The sequence below is a fragment of the Schistosoma haematobium genome, chromosome 3, assembly GCF_000699445.3.
Source record: "Schistosoma haematobium chromosome 3, whole genome shotgun sequence".
NCBI classification, from domain to species: domain Eukaryota; kingdom Metazoa; phylum Platyhelminthes; class Trematoda; order Strigeidida; family Schistosomatidae; genus Schistosoma; species Schistosoma haematobium.
In genome coordinates, this window is record NC_067198.1 from 26590764 (window position 1) to 26613693 (window position 22930).

Below are 22930 nucleotides of genomic sequence, written 5' to 3' on the forward strand. Positions count from 1 at the left end.
CCAGACTTCGCCATCGAAGTGTGTGACTCTTTTAACGTTGGTTTCATAAGGAGACAGTGGTTTCAATGTCTTCTGTACCCCCAGAAAGACCGTTTAACTAGAATGAAAATGACTGAAATTTTCTGACGAATTCTATCGTTTCATGCCATGACTCAAAACAACTTTAACGTAATCCTTAAAAATACAACGTATTTTTAAAAATTTCCAGGTTGATCATAACGCTGAGGTCTTAGTTTGTGGCTTTAATGACTGCGAGAAAGTGTTGGTTTCACCTGTTTTGTGTACTTAACTAATTTTTGTGGTTGTAGAAGTTTGATCAATGAGAACCGTTCAACATTATTCTATGTCCCATTGGTTACTCTTGAATAGACTGGTAAGTTAGATAAGCCTCCTACTAAGCTACTTTCTTTGCGAAGAACAACTTCTAAGTGTCCTTGTTCGTTAATTGCATTTAGGTTCTGAAGTAACACTTGATTCTACCCATTCGATCCTTCAAGCTTAATGTACTTTTTCTCAGACGTTTCATCTCTAGGTGCTGAATGGCAGATAAAAAATTGGTGAGGGTCGAAAACGTCACTAAAGTGTCGGTATTGAAACCGCTTTATTCGAACATGAAGGTTTCATCACCTTATGCACGCTTTTTGTCTTGGTAACAGATATATCCTTTTGTCGGTAAGATTGTGTTTGCTCTTCAAATATTTTTACAAAGCAGTAACCCTGACTCTCCCATGGTTACAAGTTAGGGCAAGTCAAGATACAGAATGGTGTGATCCTGATATAATGTAATACGGATAAGTTAGTCGCTCTACAGAAAGTAGAAAGGACTATTTTCACTAACTTTATGATTATTTTACGTCTGTTCGAAAGCTCTACTCCATTTTTCTAACCTGAATGAATTTATTCAAATAATTGCTCCATTTTAGAGCGCCATACCGATATGTCAAGTTTAAGTCATAAATAAACCCAGCAAAACCCGGGCGAATCCCCACATAGTGTGGATTATTGTCCTATTTGTATTTTTAAAAAATTTGGGCGAAATAAATTCCAATTTATATTTTGAGATTTTTATTTTAATAGTCACAAAAGCGGATATATTTTATCTACCTAGATACAGTTCTCATGCCCCTTTGATATCAAACAGTAAGCTTTGGACGAGTTCTAGAAGAGTTGTTACAGTAGTTCGTAGCTCATTATGAGTCAGTTTGCTGGCGATCACTGTGAAAATTTGTAGTTCCGTTCTGAAATGCGTCGAAAAAACTATTGAAGTCAGGAATGCGAATGTAGTTATAAGATCACAATCAATTATAGCCTGGAGTCTGACTACATATCCCAAGACGACTCAGGCTACTCTTCAAGTTGACATCATTGTGCATGCTACAAATCTTCTAACAAACGCTCCTGAGAGACAAGAAATACACACCAAAAATGCTTAAGGTGAACTCCGGTCCAGAAATATTGTTTTCCAAATATGTGTAGGTTAAAAATGTAAATGCTCTTTGATTCAATATTTGGAGGGCTACTCATTTTGGACGGAAATGGCATGACCAACGAGCTTGCGTTGAAGTCACACCTCACGGTTCATACTAAAAAGTGGATAACTCCTTGTCGTGTCCAGCTACTATGGTCACTCTGATGAACATACAACACAAGAAACGCTATTGCAGAAATGCATGGATAAGAGTGGGTGCAATGAAGGGTTTGTGAACATTGCTAAATGGGCTATTCCATGGCATGCAAGTCAATGATGATCGTTGGATATCTCTGACATTGACGAGGACTGGTAAACTGCCCGATATTCAGTGATCCGACAGGTAGATTATTTGGCTGATGTCTAACGAAATTTTACTAACTCTACACATGAAAAGCCTTCAAGACCAACAGCGATTCTTGGAACAAAACCGGTAAATGGAAAGCTGAACGAGAACAACGTCACAACCACAAAAAGCAAGGCTTGTTGTTAGAGACAACAGTTGTCACGTAGTAGGTAGTAATGAAAGGTTTACACATAGTCCTTTAAGTAAAAAAATGGGCGTCCTATCATTATGAGAACTTTAAAATCTACAGCTCAGTTGATCTTCCATAATTCCACCATCTAATACCAGTGAGATTTTAACGTATTCCTCATAAAAAATGTTAAAAATATAAACATGGTGCAAGTATGGATACTTAAGCCAATTGAAATACCATCAACGGCAACAAAACCGTAGGCTGTATTGGTGAAAATTCTGAACGAGAAAATAACCATCGTGGTTAACAAACACGGAAAAAGTGGCTGACATTCTGCTGCAAGGCTGTCAACGGTCAGGAGAACGTATATTTGCTGTGATAAATTACCAAGTATTTATGCAATGTATGTACATCATACAATCGTCTATTTTCTCCATCTGAACCATCTTCTCGTCTGTTCTTCACTCGTTCTGTCAACGCCGTACATTCGATGTACTATAACTCTTCTATCCGTCTAACACTTTTTGATACCGACATTACGTTCTGCTACATACTAGCTGCAAACAATCTTGTAAGTCTCATCAACTACACTACCATCAGTAAACAATCTTGATTAGTAGGTAAGATAAATCCGAGATCTTTAGTAATGCAGTTTTTTATTTTTACATTTGCTCTTGCTCTTGTGGTTTGCTGGCCACTAAGTAACCCTAGTGATATTTGATCTACGACCCCGCTCATATTGACAGCAAACATTTGGCACGAAATATGGACTAGCTTTTAAATATAACAAATATATATAATACGAATGGTCGTACAAGTTACTATGAGATAAACAACGAAAGGAAGTTCACCAAAACATTTCAGGAGCTGGTAAGACAATCAAATATATGAAAACATACTACCGTCGTCTAGATGAACTACTAGACGAACAGATATATCAAGCTCATAACACACTCATCATCTACTGAGACTTTTCCGTAACGTCCACATGAATAAGTTAAATTTCTCATTGTTTTATAACAGGTTATTACAAGTACATTCGACACGTTACATATTGGAATTCATACGTTACTTATACAATTCTTGGGATTATTCGTGACAGCTGATTGCTCATGGTTGAAGATAGTAGGGGTCTCGGTGATTCCGTTGGACAGCAGTACTTTGGTGATAGCGTCGTTGACAGTTCATTTTATTCGGACAACATTAAGACAAATGTTTTCAACTTTATGGGAGAACTTAAACCGAACGTCCATGACGTTAGTAATTCCATCAAGCCGCCTCACACATCGGAAAAACGAAAACGAACGTAAGTTATAAATGGCTTTTGTATAGTTTTAATGCAATATACATTCGTTCTTCCAAAACTTATTTATTGAAAATATCTCCGATCCCCCGATCTGGAAGATATTTTGCGATAGTGCAACAAAACATCAATATCGCCCCTGATCCTCTGCTTTTCTCACAACTCCACAAAAGTTTCGTGGTTTTCTTTATTCCTCCATGGTTTTCCCAACTCTTGAAATTAATTTCCACTGAATTTGTGGAAATAACCTTCATTCCTAATTGGTGTGGGGGTTTTGCTCAGAATTTCCATAAGCTTGTAAAAACTAAGAATTTCCACATGCCTTTTGGGACAAACTCAATATTTCCTTAAAGTCTTTAGATTGGAAATAACTGAGGTTTTTAGTGTACACACAAAACATTTGTTTACTGCGATTATCAGTTTGTTTAATATATAATCTAGAACTAATGAAGATAAGACTGTAACTTATGGGCATACCAATCAGACTAACGATAGAAGACCTTAGATTTTGGCATAAAATTATTCATCCACGTGATCAAAGATCATTTCTGCATTATACCTTATATCAGTTTGTGGTGAAAACACTAAACATAATTTCGAACTCCTAGTTTCGGTCCCTCGCACTAACCTATAACCCTCTTTTGGCCCTAGTGAGTAAGCAGATCTCCTCAATGTCAATTTAGCGCCGCTCATAGGTCAGTATACAGTAATAAGGATAGTAGGTTGGTGGACCCGTGTTAATCCTTGCAGTTCGTTTCCCAGTGAATTTCCAGTTTATTCTTGAAAATGTTTACTGATAGGACTCTTACCACTTGTTCGGGTGAAGCGTTCCAGTCATTGACTACGCGATGATAAAAACGTGTGCCGTGGTAACCGGTGGTTGGACGTGCGTAATACGTAGCCCAATCATCTCAGTCGATGTAGATTCACAACCTGCTCAACTGATTTACCATCATTCCTTAATATATTGCGTTTAACCTCACTATGATTTGCCCGGTGATCCCATCAGATATGAGTAATATTTCTACGACGTCTATGATCAAATAATAGTAACTTATGTGTATTCCCTACTCTTAATAGACGAATATCTCGCCTTCGCCATAGGTGACGTAAGTTGGAAAAAGCCGATTTTATTTTTATTTATTTAGACACATAAATGTTGGTACAAGGGGGCACCATATATATATATATATATATATATATATATATATATATATATATATATATATATATGCGCCACACAAAACAATGAGAAGAGAAACAAGAAAGGAAAAAAGAACAATAAAGACCACAAATTAGTGTGAGATAATGTATTAATAATAATAATAATAATAATAATGGGGGAAACGAAAAGGTACAACCAGAAGAAATCGTTCAGTTAAGGAAGAAACAACCATTTTTTAATGAAGAAAGTAAAAGAAGGTTACAGCGGGATCGCCACTGGCTTCTATTCTGAGCCATATCTGATAACGTCTCTAGCCACTGTGTAGCACCATCTCTAGGACCCCAACCAGGGAGTCATGAAGGACCAACAAAAGCCAGCCCTTTGCAGCTTTCTTTCATACCACGACACCATGTCATACACTAATCACCTGTCCGCTTTTTTTTCAACCAGTCTCAGCGTCGACAAATAATGCACGACGTGGAATTCTCTGGGAGGACATTCGTAGAACATGTCCAAGCCACCGAAGTCGATGTTTCAAGATGATGACACCAATTGGATTATCTTCTCTTCGCCCAAATACACGATACCGAACCTCTGCATTACTAACATGGTGTTCCCACTGGATGTCAGCAATCTTTCGGAGACAACGATGATCAAACACAGAGAGTCGTCTAACATCCTCAACTCGGAGAGGCCATGTTTCACAAGTATAGGGCAGAACTGCTCTCACCGACGCGTTGTAGATCCGACCTTTCACAGCCAGACTAACATCACGACGGCGCCAAAGATGGCCCAGATTGGCCTAAGCCGCTCTGGCTTTCACTATACATGGATTGATCTCACCACTCACGCCACCACCAGCACTTATGTAGCTACCTAGATACACGAACTTCTCGACTAATTCAATCTGCTCATCACCCAGGGTGAGTACAGGATTAGAATCCTGCCAGTCTTGTAGAAGTACTTTGCACTTCGAAGGTCCAAAGCACATACCATACCTACGGACACTAATTACCAACTGATGAAGTGAGGGTTGCACTGGTTGAGTATTATCACACAGTAAGACATTATCATCCGCATCCACACCGCCATTACTTACATCCATCGGAGCTGTTTCCAGAATGTCACCGATGGTGAAGTTGAAGAGGAATGGTGAGATTGGGCAACCTTGTCTAACCTCACTGCTTGAATGGAATAGTGAAGAGAGGTGGTTGTATGCCCTCACTCTGCCTGAGGTGTTTGTATATAGGGCCTTTAGAATGTTAATAAACTTCTCAGACAGCCCTGATGTCAAGAAACACTACGATTGTTGGCCTTTGAAAAGTATGGCGGTGTTCTAACATTTGGCGGAGGGTGAAGATATGATCAATACATCCTCGACCAGAACGAAACCCAGCCTGCTCCTCGCGAGTCAATCTTTCTCGGGTTTCGAACAACCTACGAAGTCTGTCGGAAGCCAATAGCTTGGACGCTATCGAAAGTAGACTTATTCCCCGATAGTTGTTACAGGAACGACGTGAACCCTTTTTAAAGATAGGGACAATTATCGACGCATTCCATGACGTTGGTACCCTCTCTAGCCCCCAAACCTTTGTAAACAATGTAGTCAATTCCTTAACCAGAAAGTCACCACCATCTTTAAAAAGAGCTGAAGGTAAGTCATGTGGGCCCGGTGGTTTAAAGCTCTGTGATATGAATCATTTATTTAAAACATACTGGGTTTATATATCAACCAAACAGACCACATCGTACCATAAAATAGGAAATAACATTTGTACAAGACTTAGCCAAATTTGACTGTGAATAAGGGAGATAATAATCGATAGACCAGACATAACTCAAGAATGGTAAATCGTATAATAATAGTTCATGGGTCAAGATAAAGCTGATAATTAGAGGGACACGAATATGAATAATTTAATTACTTTACAATTATATGACAAAAATATATGTATAATATTGGTCTATAACTGAGTCCCAAAAGTTACCATTCATTATTCTCATCGGGATATAACACAGATACATACTGTATATCGTGTGTTCGAAACCTAAAGTAAAGTACAATGTTATTACTATTTGCTAGTAGGGGGAAGGTGCTGAATGTCGATGACACCATCACAGTGGTGTTTAAAGACAAGGTCTAGCAATGACGGTTCATGTTCCAAGTCAATATGTGTCGGTTTTGCGATACAGTTTGCAAGTGCACACCGAATTATGGTTGATAATAGGCTACTATCGAAACATCCATCTGAAGTTGGAAACTCTATCCAGTTGATATGCGGCACGTTAAAATCCCCAATGATGTGACAACAGTCGGCCCTAACCCAAGAATGTATATGACTAACGATAAAGTCGTTAGGTGGACAACGTGGACTGCGGTATATTCCTCCTATAGTCACTGACCTGTGTCTAGACTTCATTTTACTTCAAGCTACCTCGCATGTACCACTTTCATGCGCCTCTGATGTGATTAGTTGTACATGAAATTGATCTCCAACATATAGTATTATGCCTCATCCATCGCGGTTTATAACTATCACTTCTAATACAGATGTAACCCGGAATAATGGGGGAACATTCGTTATCTACGGAGAGCCACGTTTCTGTGGCAACACATGTGGTGAAATAACTCATCCACCATTGTACTTAACTCGGACGCTTTATTTCGCATACCAAGAGCGTTCGTGTAGCACACATTTAAGGCTCATACAGGTCCCGGAAGCATTGACTTTCAAGACCTGCCCACCCGAAAGTCCCGACTTTTAAGGTTTTTTTCTCCAGTTAGCTTTCGAGTTTTTAACCTTGTAAGGGCATTTTTCCACTTGATTCGATCCTTAGGCAACCAGTTTAGTCGGATACGAATATTTGAATTACGAGTTTTGTATGCATTATTCAGTATGAATTGTCTTCATGACTTCTAAGTACTAACTTCAGGATCCTTCCTGGTTGGGTCTCGCCTCCAGCGAACTAACCGAGTCTTATCGCTTTCGTGATATGTACCCCTGAAACTTCTGATGGCATACTCAAATAAATCCAAATTGTGTGCATGCCTTTTAGCAGGGTCATTATATTTTGACTCAAGATTCCAAAAAAAATAAACTAAGAACGGATTTGACTTCCTTAAAAGTCGTGTTCACGGCTTTCGATCGTGATGTCATATCCTATCTGTTAACTACCGGGAGCTTATCTTTGGTTGTTCTCGAAACAGAGTTATCTGAGTCGAGCGCATTACTTACGACAATATTCGATGTGAACAAACTTTTTCGAATTACATTATGGGTTAATATTGTATTACTTTGAGACTTTGGCGAGATAATCTGCGACTCAGTGTGAGCCCAACAAAGACTTGTCAACTAATTGGGCGCTGTTTGTGGTCATTTTTTCTCTCCTCTGTTTCCGTACTATCCATCATTCCCCATCATTTAGGGCATCCAAGTCATGATTACCTGGGACAGTATCGGTTTTATCTAGGTCATCAGTTACTATTCTAGCAACATGACCATCAATATCCAGTGGTGGTTCACTCTTTAATTGTTTCAAGGGGGACTTCCCTATTGCATGTCACACGGTCGAGAGTCTGACACGTTCTGTAACAGCACTTACGACACTGACACATTCTTCGCTGTCAGTACCCATGTTACCAGTTCAGCCCTCATAAACCTTTTTTCTGGCCAACACCAGAAACCTAATTGTCTCTTGGATGAGTAATGTGTTGCTCGAACAACAAAACATACAAAGCCAATTGAAGTTAAGCTTTGAGCACCTTTTGTATGCGGTGGGATTTATACGGGTGCAAATCTTATGGAACCACTTATTGCACTTTTCACATTGCATTCCTTGCACGTAACAGCAATTCGGCCGTCCACATTTATGAGTAGAGCGAACTATCTTGAAAATCAACTAAAAAGGATAACATTGAATTGAATTTGAAAGAAAATTCCAAACCCTAGCCGAAATAAGTCAAATTAAAGTCAACCAAGTATACTTTGATGCAATAAATATACAAAAACAAAGTCGGTTCACAACTATAAATTATAATCTCACCGGTAATATATTCACATTTATTGAACGGTTGTAATGTGCAAATATGCACTAGACGCGATATGTATTCAAAGGAATCTTCCTTGAATCATCTTTGGCGAGAGTCTTGTAGTTGACTTGAAGTGCGAAATGGAAACATATAGCTTTTCATAACATTTGTAAATATTTGTTTCAGTAGCATTGTTAATTACGATGTAAGGAATATTACAAAATATTTCATGACTAACTGGCTTTCATCTTGGTTTATGATATTGCCAAGGGGACTTAAAAAACTTGAGGCAGAGCAGTGAAATAGTAGTAATTGGTTGAGATTGGTCACCGACAACATTTATGCAAATAACTAAGCTTTACGGAAGTCTTTCCTAATCTCCTACTATCTGTGCAATTATTGTCACTCTTATTAGGACTTCAGTAATAAATACATTTCTGAGTAATTAATTTACGTTTGCAAAGTTCACTTCCTACTGCTGTTTTTAAATGTTTCTAGGAGTCCTGTTTCGGATAATGTTATACCCCACAAATACTACCTCTGTGAAACGGCTATGGCAAATCATTTTGCTCAAATGAATCTAACCTTACCGGTCGATGCATCCAAAATTCAAGGTGATTGCAACTCACCTTTGTTTGGTGATTCGTCCTGCTTTCCACTTGACTCAAGTCAGATTGCTTCCGCTCATCACTTGTATCAAAACTTGTCATTGCACACTAACAAAGAAGCGGGTGTTATTACTATTAATGACGATGAGGATATTGATGAAGATGCGCAAATCGAAAGGTCTCTAATATATATATATATATATATATATATATATATATATATATATATATAATTTTTTTCTGAACGCATAACCTTAGCTTAGAATAACAATAAGCTTTATTAATCTCAAGATATGAATTCTTGTGTGTACGAAGATATTGCTCACAACAATTGCTCATAACATAGTGTAATTTGCATAAAAAACAGAAAATTCCAATTGTCTTCAGGGATAAAACACCAGGTATATTGTAATGATTTAAAATGGGACTGATTTATCAAAGGTGTGACCTTAGAAAAATACTGATCTTTGCTACTTATACAGTCGTTCGCTTTGACCGTGAAGTGTTTTTACCTGCTACGTGTATAACAGTACGAGATTGCCTCGTAGATGTGTGAAAGAAAACTAGATTCTAAAACGTTTTGGTCATTCAATAAGTTCAAATAAATTGAGCTAGTGTATAATCAATAATCTGATGTGTAAACAGAACGGGAACAAGGTTTGGAGAGTAAAATAAATTCATTCTACTTCACGGTTTCTCATCTGCTACATAGAACCTAAAAGTACAATTATTAATACAATAATTTACAAATGTTCAGCACACTTGAGTTTATGAGGTATAGGTAAATGTTTCAAACATAATCGAAATCATAATAATAAGAAGAGGGATATGAAGTGTATGAGTAAACATATTTAAGGTTGATGTATATTCACAGCCGTTGAAAAACCGTCAAATAGAATGAATCCATTTTGTTTTGCAAACATCGTTGTTCTTGCTCTGTTTAACCTTATCAAGGGATTTGGTTTTATGAAATCTAATGTTATCCAATTCGCCAAATGAATAATTTAACTGACAACTGAGAAATGTCGTTCATTGCTGAATTATGCATTTGTTTTATTCCTAACAAACGTGATTTATTAATTAACCTATAATAATGATAATATTCAAATTTTTTTGAATAAAGGAGTAACTTGAACTACATACCTGTTAATAATTATACGAAAATTAAATTGATAACATTTTCTCATCTCTCATTGGTATCAACTAATTTACTTTAAATTTCATCACAGATCACCTTTACGATTTTCAAATGATTTGAAAGATCACTTAAGATTTAAACGAATGAATCCAACAGATACGTTCCTAAGAGGACTGTAAGTTTCTTCGTTTACTATTACTGTTAACTGTTGCTTTTGATATTTTAGTACTCTATTGTTCACCACGACCTAGCATTGTTCGGATAAAAATGCATACGTTTACAGTCGTTTTTCTTGTGGTAACAAAATAAATTAAACAAGGAAGCGGAAATAGTGTGAAACATCATACAATTTTACCACACTTCAGATCAACACTGAAAAATGTCATTGAAAATAATGATTTTAATTTAGTTTGGGATAGGTTGGATTATCCCGTGGTTGATATTTTGGCGTATGTGCAACCTGTGCGGATCTCTTCAATATAGCCATTATGACTCAAGTTAATGTAGAATACATAAAATGCGGCTAGTGGTGTAATCTAGTACGCGCATTTAGTCCTACTTGGGACTTGCCAGCTGGATACACATGCATCCCAGAGTTGATGCTCATTCCGGGACTTGAACCCAGAACCGTTTGCTTTAACTCCATCACGTTATCCACTTAGCTACTGAGTCCAGATATCCCAAACTGATCAAATGTGAGTCAAAATGTCAAAAATGAGATAGCCCAAACCGTTCCAAATTGAATTAAAAATTATACCCGTTGTACAAGTAAGTGGCTATCTGGACTTAGTAGCTAAGTGGGTAACTATGGAATTTGAAGCGAACGGTATGGAGTTCATGTCTCTAAACGAACATCAAATCTAGCAAGTCCCAAGTAGGACAAAACACACGTCCTGGATTCTACTACTAGCCACATTCCATCTACCCTACATTAATGATCCTAATACTTTTTAATGAATGAGACACTAATTAAATAAGTTAAGATAACGAATAAAGATGTGGAGTATCAAGTGACCTAAATTGTAATGATGATAAATGGTATGTGTTTCTTCATGATGAAAACTATTTTCAAGCCAGTCCAGCTTAAATATTCGATTATCTCTCTCACTGTCGATCAGCAACACTTTACAGATTAGACCAACAGTTAGTGAATCCATAAGTTGTTAATTTTGTTTATTTATTTGAACACATAAACATTGGTACAAGGGGGCACCAAATATATATGCGCCACGCAATAACAATGAGGCTAGTAGCAGTCATCATTGCTTTATGTGAGGCCCGGGTGCCCAACCCGAAGCAGGTGGTTTTCTTAGGGTCCACACCCGGAGTCTTTGACCTAAAGGTCTAATCCACAAGGCAGTGGAGCAACGTCAGGAGATACGGTCCTGTGGTAGCCGATGACCAACAATAGGTTTATAAGCCTTTTTCCCCTCAGGATCCTGGAGCCCATGTATACTATTGTTTTGGAAACAGGGTTTTCCAACTCCCCTAGGTGGATCTTCCATATCCACTGAGCCGGTTAAAGCGCCAGACATCCTCATATCGTCTTCTCAATTTCATAAACAACAGTAATTTCGCGAGAAGGCAGTGAGTACATACATATCTCACTCATTGATATGTATAACTACAGAAAGAAGTTATATTTATTGATATTCACTAGAGAAAATACTGTATATTCCACTTAACAATCAAAGTTTATTCTGATTTCATTCTCACCAATCATAAGGAAGTCTCTAAATAGTGCGTGTTTAAGCTTCAAATCAATGCTAATGCTATGTTTATTCGTTGTCGCACATATCCAGCATCCGACGCGACCCATGATGTAATCGGTAAAACAATGTCGAAAATTACTTTCCCTTGGTATTCGATGGATATTTCATTCTTTATTGACCTCTGTTTTGTAGCATGTAACCTTATGTGAAAATAGATCATATTTCATTATTTCTTTGCAAGGGAAAATTTCATTCTTCACCATGCAACTCTTTTTCTTTACTAAAATAATGCAATTTTATTAGGCTTTCATCTGAACCGTCACTCGCGATAGTGCCGTTTAATCCTGATCCCCTTAAAGGTTTACTTCCGCCTAATTTCTCAGATCAAGAGTCAAGTGAAGAAAACTCGGACTCTAAAGTGTTACCAGATAGTCAAGTGCTCGATTCATCTACTGTCTTCCCTACCAATTCCTCTACATTTGGTAACGTTTTGTGTATGGATATCGATTCAGATTTCACGGGATAACAAAAACAGTCTGGTTTTTATTTGAGTAAGCTAAACGTTTTTGCATTTTCCTAGTTTATATTAGTGTTTCACATGCACTTGAAATTGTTCTTGACTCCATGGCTTAAAATGAAAGGTATTTAAAGATTCAGAATGTTAATAACTTATTTTCTAGTTTTATTTAATACCCCGCTTCTTAATTCTTTAGCATTAATCATTTAATTACTCAATCATACACGAGTGTCATAGACAAAATACTTTTAATCTACGGATACTTTCTGCTGGAGTTGTTTCATATTCGTAAAAGAATACCTAGCTAGTTTATACTCAGTATAGTGTCTTTGTGATAGATTGACAATCATCTATCCCGCTCCACGAGTGAGACAAATTATGTGAAGTCATATGAACTTTTCATATTCATGCTGAAATTTCACCAGCCACGAAACCAATTTGTTTGGTAAGACTATTGACATTGGTGGGTTGACTGACGCTACAAAGTCCTGAAACAGTATTCTTCAATTATAGAAATTGAAGCTTATTCTAGGTATTTTTCACTTTCTCACAATGTGCTTAATAAATTACACCCGTGTCATTCCAAAAGACATTGGGCTTAGCTGATTATTAGTGGTTCTTGATGCACAAACCTGTATTTGGTGAGTAGATCACATGTTAGCACATTAACGAATTTAAAAACGCAAGGATGGGGCATTCTACAATAGGTACATTGATTGTCTTACTGCATAATTTTATTTATTTTTACACCACTTTTCACACTTATTATTTTCTAATTGTAACCATCGCCGTTCCTTTTTGTCACCAGAACGTCAACAGTTCCCAACTAAATTTGGCCATTGAGTCAAAATTATAACTACCTGCTAATCGTGTAAGAGATAATCTCTTTTGTGATTCTTTTTCATTTAAATAATTGTTATGTTTTTACTCACATATGAAATGTATTTCATTTAATTGTTATCTTCATTTCTTGACAAATTATAAAGAAACTGTTCACATTGTACATAATTGTCATTTCCTAACGAAGTCTACCCCTGCATATTCAGCTCCTTCACTTAGCATTTGCGTAAGTAATGGTTTTTTCCCTTTGAAATCTTTAGTTATTATTTGTATTATGGTTTCTCTAAGTCATTTTTATCAGTCTACATTCTAACAATCCGAGTGTTTTAACTTAATGATAGAAAAATCGAGAATATATTTCAGGAACAACTAGAGAAACAGTTAGTCAACCATGATTATGATATCCACCCTGAGGTAGCTTTCCATGAAATCCAGAATTCTTTGGAAACAGCAATGGTATGTGCCAGTAACTTAAACTAAAAGGTTAAAAAATATCAGTGGATTTTGGCGGCGTCTACTGAACAGATAAATATTTGGGAATTCAACCTGTCAGGCTCCGAGTACGATGAGCTCGAAATCAACCCAAATGTAGGCCGGCTGTAAGTAGTGACGGGTAGCGAAAGCTGAGGAGGTGGAACAGGGAACGGTTATAAGTGACAATAAACAACTATCTAAGCTTATCGAGTAAGGCAGCATTCCGAGTATGTTACAATTCTCTCAATCTGAGTGCAAAATTTTGCTTCAAGATTGGCTTGGGTCAGTGCGTGAAATAAGAATAGGAAATGGCCTAGTTGAGCGCATCGACTGTTTCACTTATCCTGAGATTCTCATCATTCCTGACGTATAGTGTGTTATAACTTGTGACCGCTGATTAAAGAGTAGTGACTTATCGATCGGATCAATGACGCGTAAACACGTGCGAGCAGTCTAGAGCTCTGATTGACCCTGCTTTCCAGTCTAACCCAGCCAGATAAGTCCAGAACACAAGTCTCAGCCTCTGCGATATGAATCGTTATATTTCAAACATACTCTGTTTATATACCAATCAAGAAGACCACAACGTACCATAAAATAGAAAATAACATTTGTACAATATTTGGCCAACAGGAAAATGACACGTGAAATAAGTATTGACCAGTATTAAAATGACACATGAAATAAATATTTGGCCAATAAGAAAGTGATATCATCTCAAGTCCAAGGATAGCATTAGACTTAACAGAATAATTTTTGGGATATTTTTCTGAATATCCCAACATAGTGTCTGACGAAATCTCAACACGGATCCAAAAAACCCGATTGACTATTAGCAACATATGTCACTTGTGGCGTAGACGAGATATCTATCTTTAAAATAAATGGTGAGTTTATTGTGAGACAGTTAACTTCGTTCTATTTATGAATATAAAACATGGCTGTTAATAATAAAGAATATCCCCAGGTCAATGGTATTCAATCATAGGTGTCTTCCAGGCTTTGCTTGTGTATTTTGGGACCATCGGGTGAACAATAGCGATTTTAGGCATGGGGTACCAGGTAAACAGGGCGAATCAATTGATGAAGTTGTTAGTGAATCTCTATCATCTAACGTGGTTAGGACATGTGTTGTAAATACCCAACCATCGCCTACTTCAACGTATGATGTTGTCTAGTGCAGAAGTAGGCTGACAGATAGGGGCTGCCAAACCGAGATATGGCACTAGTCCATAGAGTTACTGACAATCGAACTGTGGCAAGTTAGTAGGTGTAGGGTACCTGGTTGGGTTCCTAGTGGTTAGAGACTTTGAATGAAATGGTTCACAGCAGTTTACAGTAGTTTAGGTACATCCATTTCTCGTCTTTCCCCAGATTTTAAGCTTTTGGATTCTACATATTTTTATTTCACCAATTTATATTTTGAATCGTATCGTCGGTAGTTAATTTTCTCTATTGTCACTAATATTATTACTACCTCCACCATCTTGGGATTTGCTCTAACATTCTCATCACACTGTGCTAATGGGCTGTGGCGACCTAGACCAACGTACATATCTGCCAGGTTCTACGTCTCGACTGGCTAAATAACTTTTATTAGACTTTTACATTATAAATGTCTAAACATTTGGTAGAAAGTTAGCAGCTAGTGTTCATTATTCTTATATAAGATTTGAATATTTGTTGTGGCTTAAAGTATTTTTGGCGGAATATAAATGTTGTTAGTTTGTAAGTTAATGTTTTTTATTTTATGTATTGGTACATCGTTTATAAATTTATAGACAAATAAATTGGTTATCAAGAAGTTTATTGATAACCAATTATTGAAACTTGTCCACTGAATAACACTTACAAAGATTTGAGGAATTAGCGATTTCTCTTCCTTTTTAAAAAAAAATGAAGATCTAAGGATGCCACAAGGAAATAAACGTTTTATTGTTTCATGAATGTAATGCATAACCTTTTTCGTTAGTTATTTGTCATGTATGATAACGGTTCAGTATTCGCTGCTTGAACTCCGGCCACCATCTAGTACATATAAATCTACTTCACTTACGTTATTTGTTTACTGTGAAATATCATCGTTGACTCACATATAAAATAATTTAGACCAAAAATTTAATAGAAGTTAAGTTACATTAAACTATTTCTATTTCTGAAGTTTCGTATTGTTCATTGTTGTATTCATCATATTGACTCTTATTCCATTCATTTTATTCGTTTGATATCTTGTTGATGGTTGAACTGGTAAAAAGAAATTAACCACTACAGGATTTTATGCAGTAGCTTCTGAGTTCAAGCCTGAAAACAATGATTAACCTTACTTAGATAGTAGAACTTATTAATGTGATATATCTCAAATTGTCTTAAGTGTTTCCTGTTTATATTTCAGACACACATATCGGGTGGTTTAATATAGTGGATAGTCCATGCATTTTCTGATGTTACTGTATTAATGAACAAGACCTTTGAAGATTACAGCACACCTTGCCTTTGATTGTTATCTTTATCATTTGTTGGATATATATTGTTTATATCTTTTACAACGTATAAGATATGCTGTACTGATTTTTTATTGTAGTGCACGTATATATTGTTGGTTTTTTCAATATTTATTGGTGTACTCATTGTATATGAACACTATATTTTCTAGATTTCTTTCTGTTTAGATAGAAATATATCAAGTTTTTCAGCGTAACAAGTTTTTTTTTGTATTTCGACTATCACAAACTGCTATTTCTTGAACACATAAATTACAGTTTTAAAATAATGTTAAGGTTAGTGATTCCGACTCAAACCATCATGATTGTTATATATGGTCGTCACTGATTGTTATATCGGAATCACTTATTACTTATACTTGTAAAAACAAATACACACTACAGTTCTCACGACGCAAAAGTAAGAACACTAAAAGTGATACAAGTGAATATTTATTCACCCTAAAACACGATGACGACGACTCGAATCGAAAATACACTCATTAATATATTGATTGTATGTTCATTTTGATAATTAATTAGGATGGAATTACATGCTGCATGTCAATATAGAGTATAACTCATGTGAATTTAATACGGGAAAGCATTAACAAATACTACACTGAGTAATTATCACATTCAATTAAAATAGAATTAACGTTGAGCATAAATCATTATGAGTAAAAGAATGTAATTTTGACTTTTCATTCTGTCATTTGAATATTAGTAACTCACTTCATACGTAAAGATTTGTAGAACTGTTAACTACTTGGTGTCTGTATTATATAGGTTAGAAATAGTAAATATTTAAAAACTAGACAGGATGAAACCCTGTGTTATTGTAAAGTGTAATAATTTGGATTAGTATATTTCTGCAGTATATTCTTTATTCGGCATCAAGTAATATAAATTTTTCTTAAAAATATTGAATAAAACTGAATAGAATCAGAGTTACCGGTAATTTTAGTTTTATTCGGTTATTTCCTTTATTGCATCAACTTATTTTCTTCTATTAATTGTTTCTCATTCACTAAAAAGACTAATTAAAGTTATGGATAAATACATCATCTCTAAATGACATTATGTTAAGGTTCTTTTTCACGTTTAATAATCCACTGACTCAATATTTTGAAATAAATGTTAGTAACTTATCTAGTACCAGACTTAAAAAATAAGTCAAGTTTTCAGTTTTCCAATTAACCACTGATACTACTATTCCCTGAATTTGTAGATTTATATAGGTTTTTTGTTGAGATCGGTGCTCGTGTTTATCCCTTATTTATTTCGTAGTGCTTTTAACTACTGAGTTTTTTTTTAAGCGAATACATAAATATAATATCGCTCAAGAATGATGGAAATACTAGTAGTCTGGGATTGAATTTCTTGATGTTCTGTACAAGTGACAATGTTGGTTTTCAGAAATCGTTTATTTACAGTAAACTAAAGTGAATGGTTCTTTGAATGGTCGATAAACTTCGGTCGTGTTAATTCTGAATGTTATGACGCATATTGTTGGTGAACAACGCGCTAGTTATTCTGAGAACATCTTCATAAATGCGCATGACTCGAAAAGTGTTTACTGTCTTGTGTTCGCCAGTTTATTGAATGCTAAACTGATAACACTCCTCACACAATTCCTTAGACTCCGAGCTATGATTATTATTAGGTCTCACCTTCCAAAAAAATTACACAGGATAAAGATACTTCTGTATATTGTCCAGTAAATGAGCATACCAAGATTATAAATCCACTTCATGTAAACGTATTTTAGTGTGATTCGAACTTGAAGATATTCAAACTATGATCGGATGTTTACGATACTTATCTCACCATAAATGTCACATAATTGTATAAAATCTATTTTTCTAAGCAGTTGTTGAAACAAGCTTGATTATTGAACTGTATTGTCCAGTTTTCCTCCAGTGTTCTGTTCAGGTGAAATCGCAGTCAAATAAACAAAATCCTTCTAGATGTGAAACTTGAAGTCTACCTGTTCTTCATAACCCTAAACGATAGTACAGTAAGTGAATTTACTCTTTAGAACTTTGTAAGCTTCTCTGTAATCTTGACTGATGACCACTGAATTGATCATGTCGTAAGAAGGTGCGTTTACTTCTCTACAAATAGGTTTAGATGTGACTATCAGTTGAGTGTGACAAGGCTGGATCGGTATTGACTGGAAATGGTACGTTTATCAGATGGCTCATGTAAGAGGTCATTATGTATTAAGTGAAAGGGATCGGGGTTCCACGAACTTCCCTGCAATTATAAGGGTAGAACCAAATATTAATTTTGTAGAGGTAGAATCAGCATTAGCTCTTATTGAACAGCAAATTTCGAGATAGATGATTGTGCTTGCCTATTGTGATGTGTTCGCTAACGAAGAGGTTTTCAAAGATCGCTCATGAGTTAAGGGGGAAATTTGTTTCTGTAAAAATCTCAGCGATTAAATTTAGAGTAAATCCAGACAATCGGAGTGTGCCAAATTAATCGGTGAAAAGTACCTGGTCGGGGTCCTCATGGTTGTCGTAACCAGAGGTTAGAGACTGAATGACATGGCTTAAAACACTTTTAAATAGTTCAGGTACGTTCACTTCTTATCCTTCTTACAATCTAAGTCTTGAAATCCCTTTAGAAGTTGTTTTCTTTTTCTATACCTAATCTTTTCTAATTCACTAATACTACTGCTCATTTTTTATTGCTTTTACTGCTCTTGAATATGTCTTAATAAATAGTTTGCTTTGCTAGTGTTATATGCTAAGTTGAATCGATTTACATTGGTGAGGCTTTACGTTACTTATGACAGGCTGAGCAAATCTTTCGGTTAAGCAATCAGTAAAGGAATGACATCATCCCTGATTATGGGGAAACCAGAGGACATATCGGATGGTAAAGTTCGACGGAGAAGATTGAACTTCACCTTTCGAAACGAAAATAACTAGTTTAACTATGCCTAAAAATCTGGGTACATTTGAAACGAATGAACGCAAACTTTCAATGTAGTCAGAATGGGACTAAGTAATTAAGAATTACCTACAGAGGGAGATAATTCTAAAATCTACTGAAAGAAAGGGGCGTTTTGTTTATTTGAAATCAGATTTTTGGGTCATACCGTTTTAAACTGTAAGGGAACTTTGTTTTGTGGCTAATACTTCATTGGCAACTGACATATTTTGTTCTTTTGAACAGTACTACTGATTAATCAGTAAGTATCCTGAATCGAATTCGAAATATTTACTTTAAGACTTACCAGTCTTTAAGCCGGATATATTCTTGATTTGAGGTAATGTATATCTGTATAAAAAAGTAAACTGCCTTTCAATGGACCTATTTTTTGCAGTGTACATATTGGGTAGTGAATATGACTTTATTTCAGTCCATCATAATTTCGTTCTTTATACTATTTAACTTCTTTTATTGAATCGGAAGAAATTCACTTCCAGTATATTTATTGTCAACATTCTAGATAGCGAAATTATTTATCATCCTCTGTGATGTGTACAGACCTTTTATTAAAAACTATTGATGGTTAACATTAACTGTGATCTATCTGGCCCTAACGTTAAAGTTTATAGCTAAAGTTATTTAGTAATAACCATGTAAATGAATAAAACGTTACATTGTGATCGAAATTGTCTGATTCATAAACACTACATTGGAAATAATGTTTTAGTACCTGTTAAGATGTTACTTTGAGGATAGTAGGACAGTATGTCACAAATCTGAAAAAAGACTTAATTCACAGAGCGTTAAGTACATAGATATCTTAAGCAACAAATGTTCATCAAGGTAAAATCCACTGCTTTGCATATTTCGGTTTCTGTCGATTCGAATTGTTACCATATATCATTATGTCTGGGTAAGTTATTCACTTTCTACTTGTCTGACTTTACAAATCACTAAATAACATAAAACTGCTGCGACTAAACTTAGTTCATCAAATATCTTTCGACTCCGTCAAAATAATCAGTTATCAATGTTGGCGACCGTTTGTTATAACGTTTAATCTAAATTTCAAATACGGCATAAAAGAATTGAAAAAAAACAAAAGTTTTAATTCAGGAAATAGGCATTTATTGATAGCACGAGTGTTGTTAAAATAAAATTCACTAATAATTGTATATTTAATATTTAGAAATATTCAAAAATCATATGAACTCCGCCTGTAGCACTTCTAGGGTTACTGCCGGTACCAAGCTCAAGTGAATGAGAAGCATTGGGTGTATGGTCGGCAACTCCGTCCCGTACAAAACAGCCTTGCTAAAATACACTAACCAGAACGAACAATTTGAACCAATTAAGCTCTACCCTCCGAGTTCAAGGAAGAATTATGACGCCTCACGATGAAAGCCGATATTCTTCCGAAGTCACGAGACCGATGCCCCTTCTAACAACCAGATCAACAACTTATATAGGTTCATGGAATGTTCGGACAACGTAGGAGACCGGGAGGACCAATGAAATAGCTACGGAAATGAGGGGCCGCTAGAACTGACAATATACCAACCGAAGCACTGAAGTCAGACATAGAAGTAACCGCAAACATGCTCCACATTCTATTTTGGAAGATGGACGCGCACTGCTGAGGAGCCTCACAATGGAACGAAACGTCTTTTCAGTGCTTCCAGGTTTTTCATGGTGGTCTAGCTTCAATTGACTAATGATCTCAGCTATTGAAATTACTACAATCTCCACAAAACCCATTCTGAGAAGAACAAATGATGACATACTGGGAAGATAGATATCTCATCAAGATACCAAAGAAAGTAGATTTGAGCAAATGTGAGAACTACAGAGGCATCACACTACTATCGGTACCAGGAAACGTTTTCAACATTGTTGCTGAACCGGATGAAACACTCAGCAGACAGTCAATATCGAGATCAACAGACCGGATTCCGTAACGATCAGTCGTGCATAGATCAAATAGCGATATTACGGATCATCGTTGAACAATCCATTGAGTGGAACCTGTTACTATACATAAACTTCCTTGAGCATAAGAGAGCATTTGACAGTGTGGATAGAAAAACATTATGAAAACTTCTTCGACACTATGGTATACCTGAGAAGATCATTAACATCATACGGAATTCATCCGACGGACTATTGTGCAAAGTAGTGCATGGAGGACAGCTGGCAGACGCATTCAAAGTGACGACCGAAGTCAGACAAGAGTGCTTAATCTCCCCCTTTCTCTTTCTTCTGGTGGTCGACTGAAATATGAAGACCTCCACATCTGAGGTGAAGCACGGAATATAATGGACAGGATGGATGGATGCAACTAGACGATTTAGACTTCACATATCATCTGAACCGTCTATCTCATACACATCAACGAATGCAGGTCATGACAGATGGTGCAGCAGTAGCCTGTGCATCAGTTAGCCTCAACATACACAAGGGAAAAGGCAAGATTTTCAACTACAACACGGAGAACACCAACTCAATCACACTTGATAGAGAGGTTCTGTAAGATGTTAAATCTTTCACGTACCTGGGAAGCATCATCGATGAACAAGGAGGATATGATGTAGAAGTAAAGGCGAGGATTGACAAAGCAAGAGCAGCATCCATACAGTTGAAGGACATGTAAAACTAAAAACAACTGTCAGCCAATATGAAAGTCAGAATCTTCAATACGAACGTCAAAACAGTTCTACTGTAATGTGCCGAAACTTTGTGAACTACCACAAAAAACGTCAAAAATATACAAGTATTTATAGACAGTTGTCTACGCAAGATACTGAATGTCCGTTAACCGGATGGCGTCAGCAACAGCCTATTGTGGAAGAGAACAAACCAGGTTTCATCTTAAGAAGAAATTAGGAAAGATCTCTGAATGTGGATAGAAAATACATTTCGGAAATCACTATACTGCATTACGAAGCAAGCGCTAAACTGAATTCCTGAAGATAAACGGAAAAGTGAGAGGTCAAAGAACATTGCGTCCGAAATTGGAAGCAGACATCGAAAGGGTGAATAGCGGCTGGGAAGGATCGCACAGAACAGAATTGGATTAAGAATGCTGATGGATAACCTACGCTCCACGAATCTTTACGAATACTAAACAATTTAATGTATAAATATGTACATAAATGTTTAGTTACAAGTATGATAATCGTTTATGATGAATATAAAATGTGTAAAACAGTAACAACTAGACATCATTCATTCACAACCATAGAATCATTTTTCACCCCTGAAATTATGATATTTTTAAAACTAGAACCTTAAAGCAAAGTAATGGAAACAATTATAGGGATAAAAACCTATATATTATCACTGAGATGGCTTTTAACCAAAAGACAGTTACCCGAAGAATTTTGGAGATGAAAGTGATTTATCAATGGAAAAAATAAACACACCCAATAAGAAGTTATTTTAACATATAATCGTATGTCCATCTCCTTTTTTATTGAAATACTACATATCAGAAGAGTAAAAATGGATATAAGACAAAGAAATTTCATTTAGGAGAGTAACTAAGAACGAGAGTTTCTTCTTAATGAGGACTAGTCATATGATTGTACTGGCGTCCCAGTGTTTATATTATCACTGACGGTTTAGTCTAGTGTCTATCGTTTCCAACGCCACTCTGTTATTCACTACAGTTGAGTTTAAGTGGTCACTGAATTGTTTTTCATGTATTAATATATTCATAACTATTTGTGCATGTGATTTTGGCGTGTGCTACTGATGTTGACGGATAATAG

General features: G+C 36.1%; 1 protein-coding gene across 2 annotated transcripts; it reads left to right on the plus strand.

Moving 5' to 3' along the window:
* The first annotated feature begins 402 nt into the window (after positions 1-402).
* Positions 403-16894, plus strand: MS3_00005385 (uncharacterized protein). 2 transcript variants are annotated; one of them, XM_051213451.1, is made up of 7 exons: positions 403-672; positions 713-3253; positions 8944-9231; positions 10283-10366; positions 12207-12454; positions 13407-13486; positions 16127-16894. In XM_051213451.1, the coding sequence occupies exons 2-5, from the start codon at positions 3060-3062 to the stop codon at positions 12427-12429; spliced, it is 789 nt and encodes a 262-aa protein (XP_051069435.1). In that variant the 5' UTR covers positions 403-672; positions 713-3059; the 3' UTR covers positions 12430-12454; positions 13407-13486; positions 16127-16894. The 2 variants fall into 2 exon arrangements, with proteins under 2 accessions (XP_051069435.1, XP_051069434.1); XM_051213450.1 differs by having other exon boundaries at positions 403-3253; positions 10283-16894.
* Positions 16895-22930: the final 6036 nt, after the last annotated feature.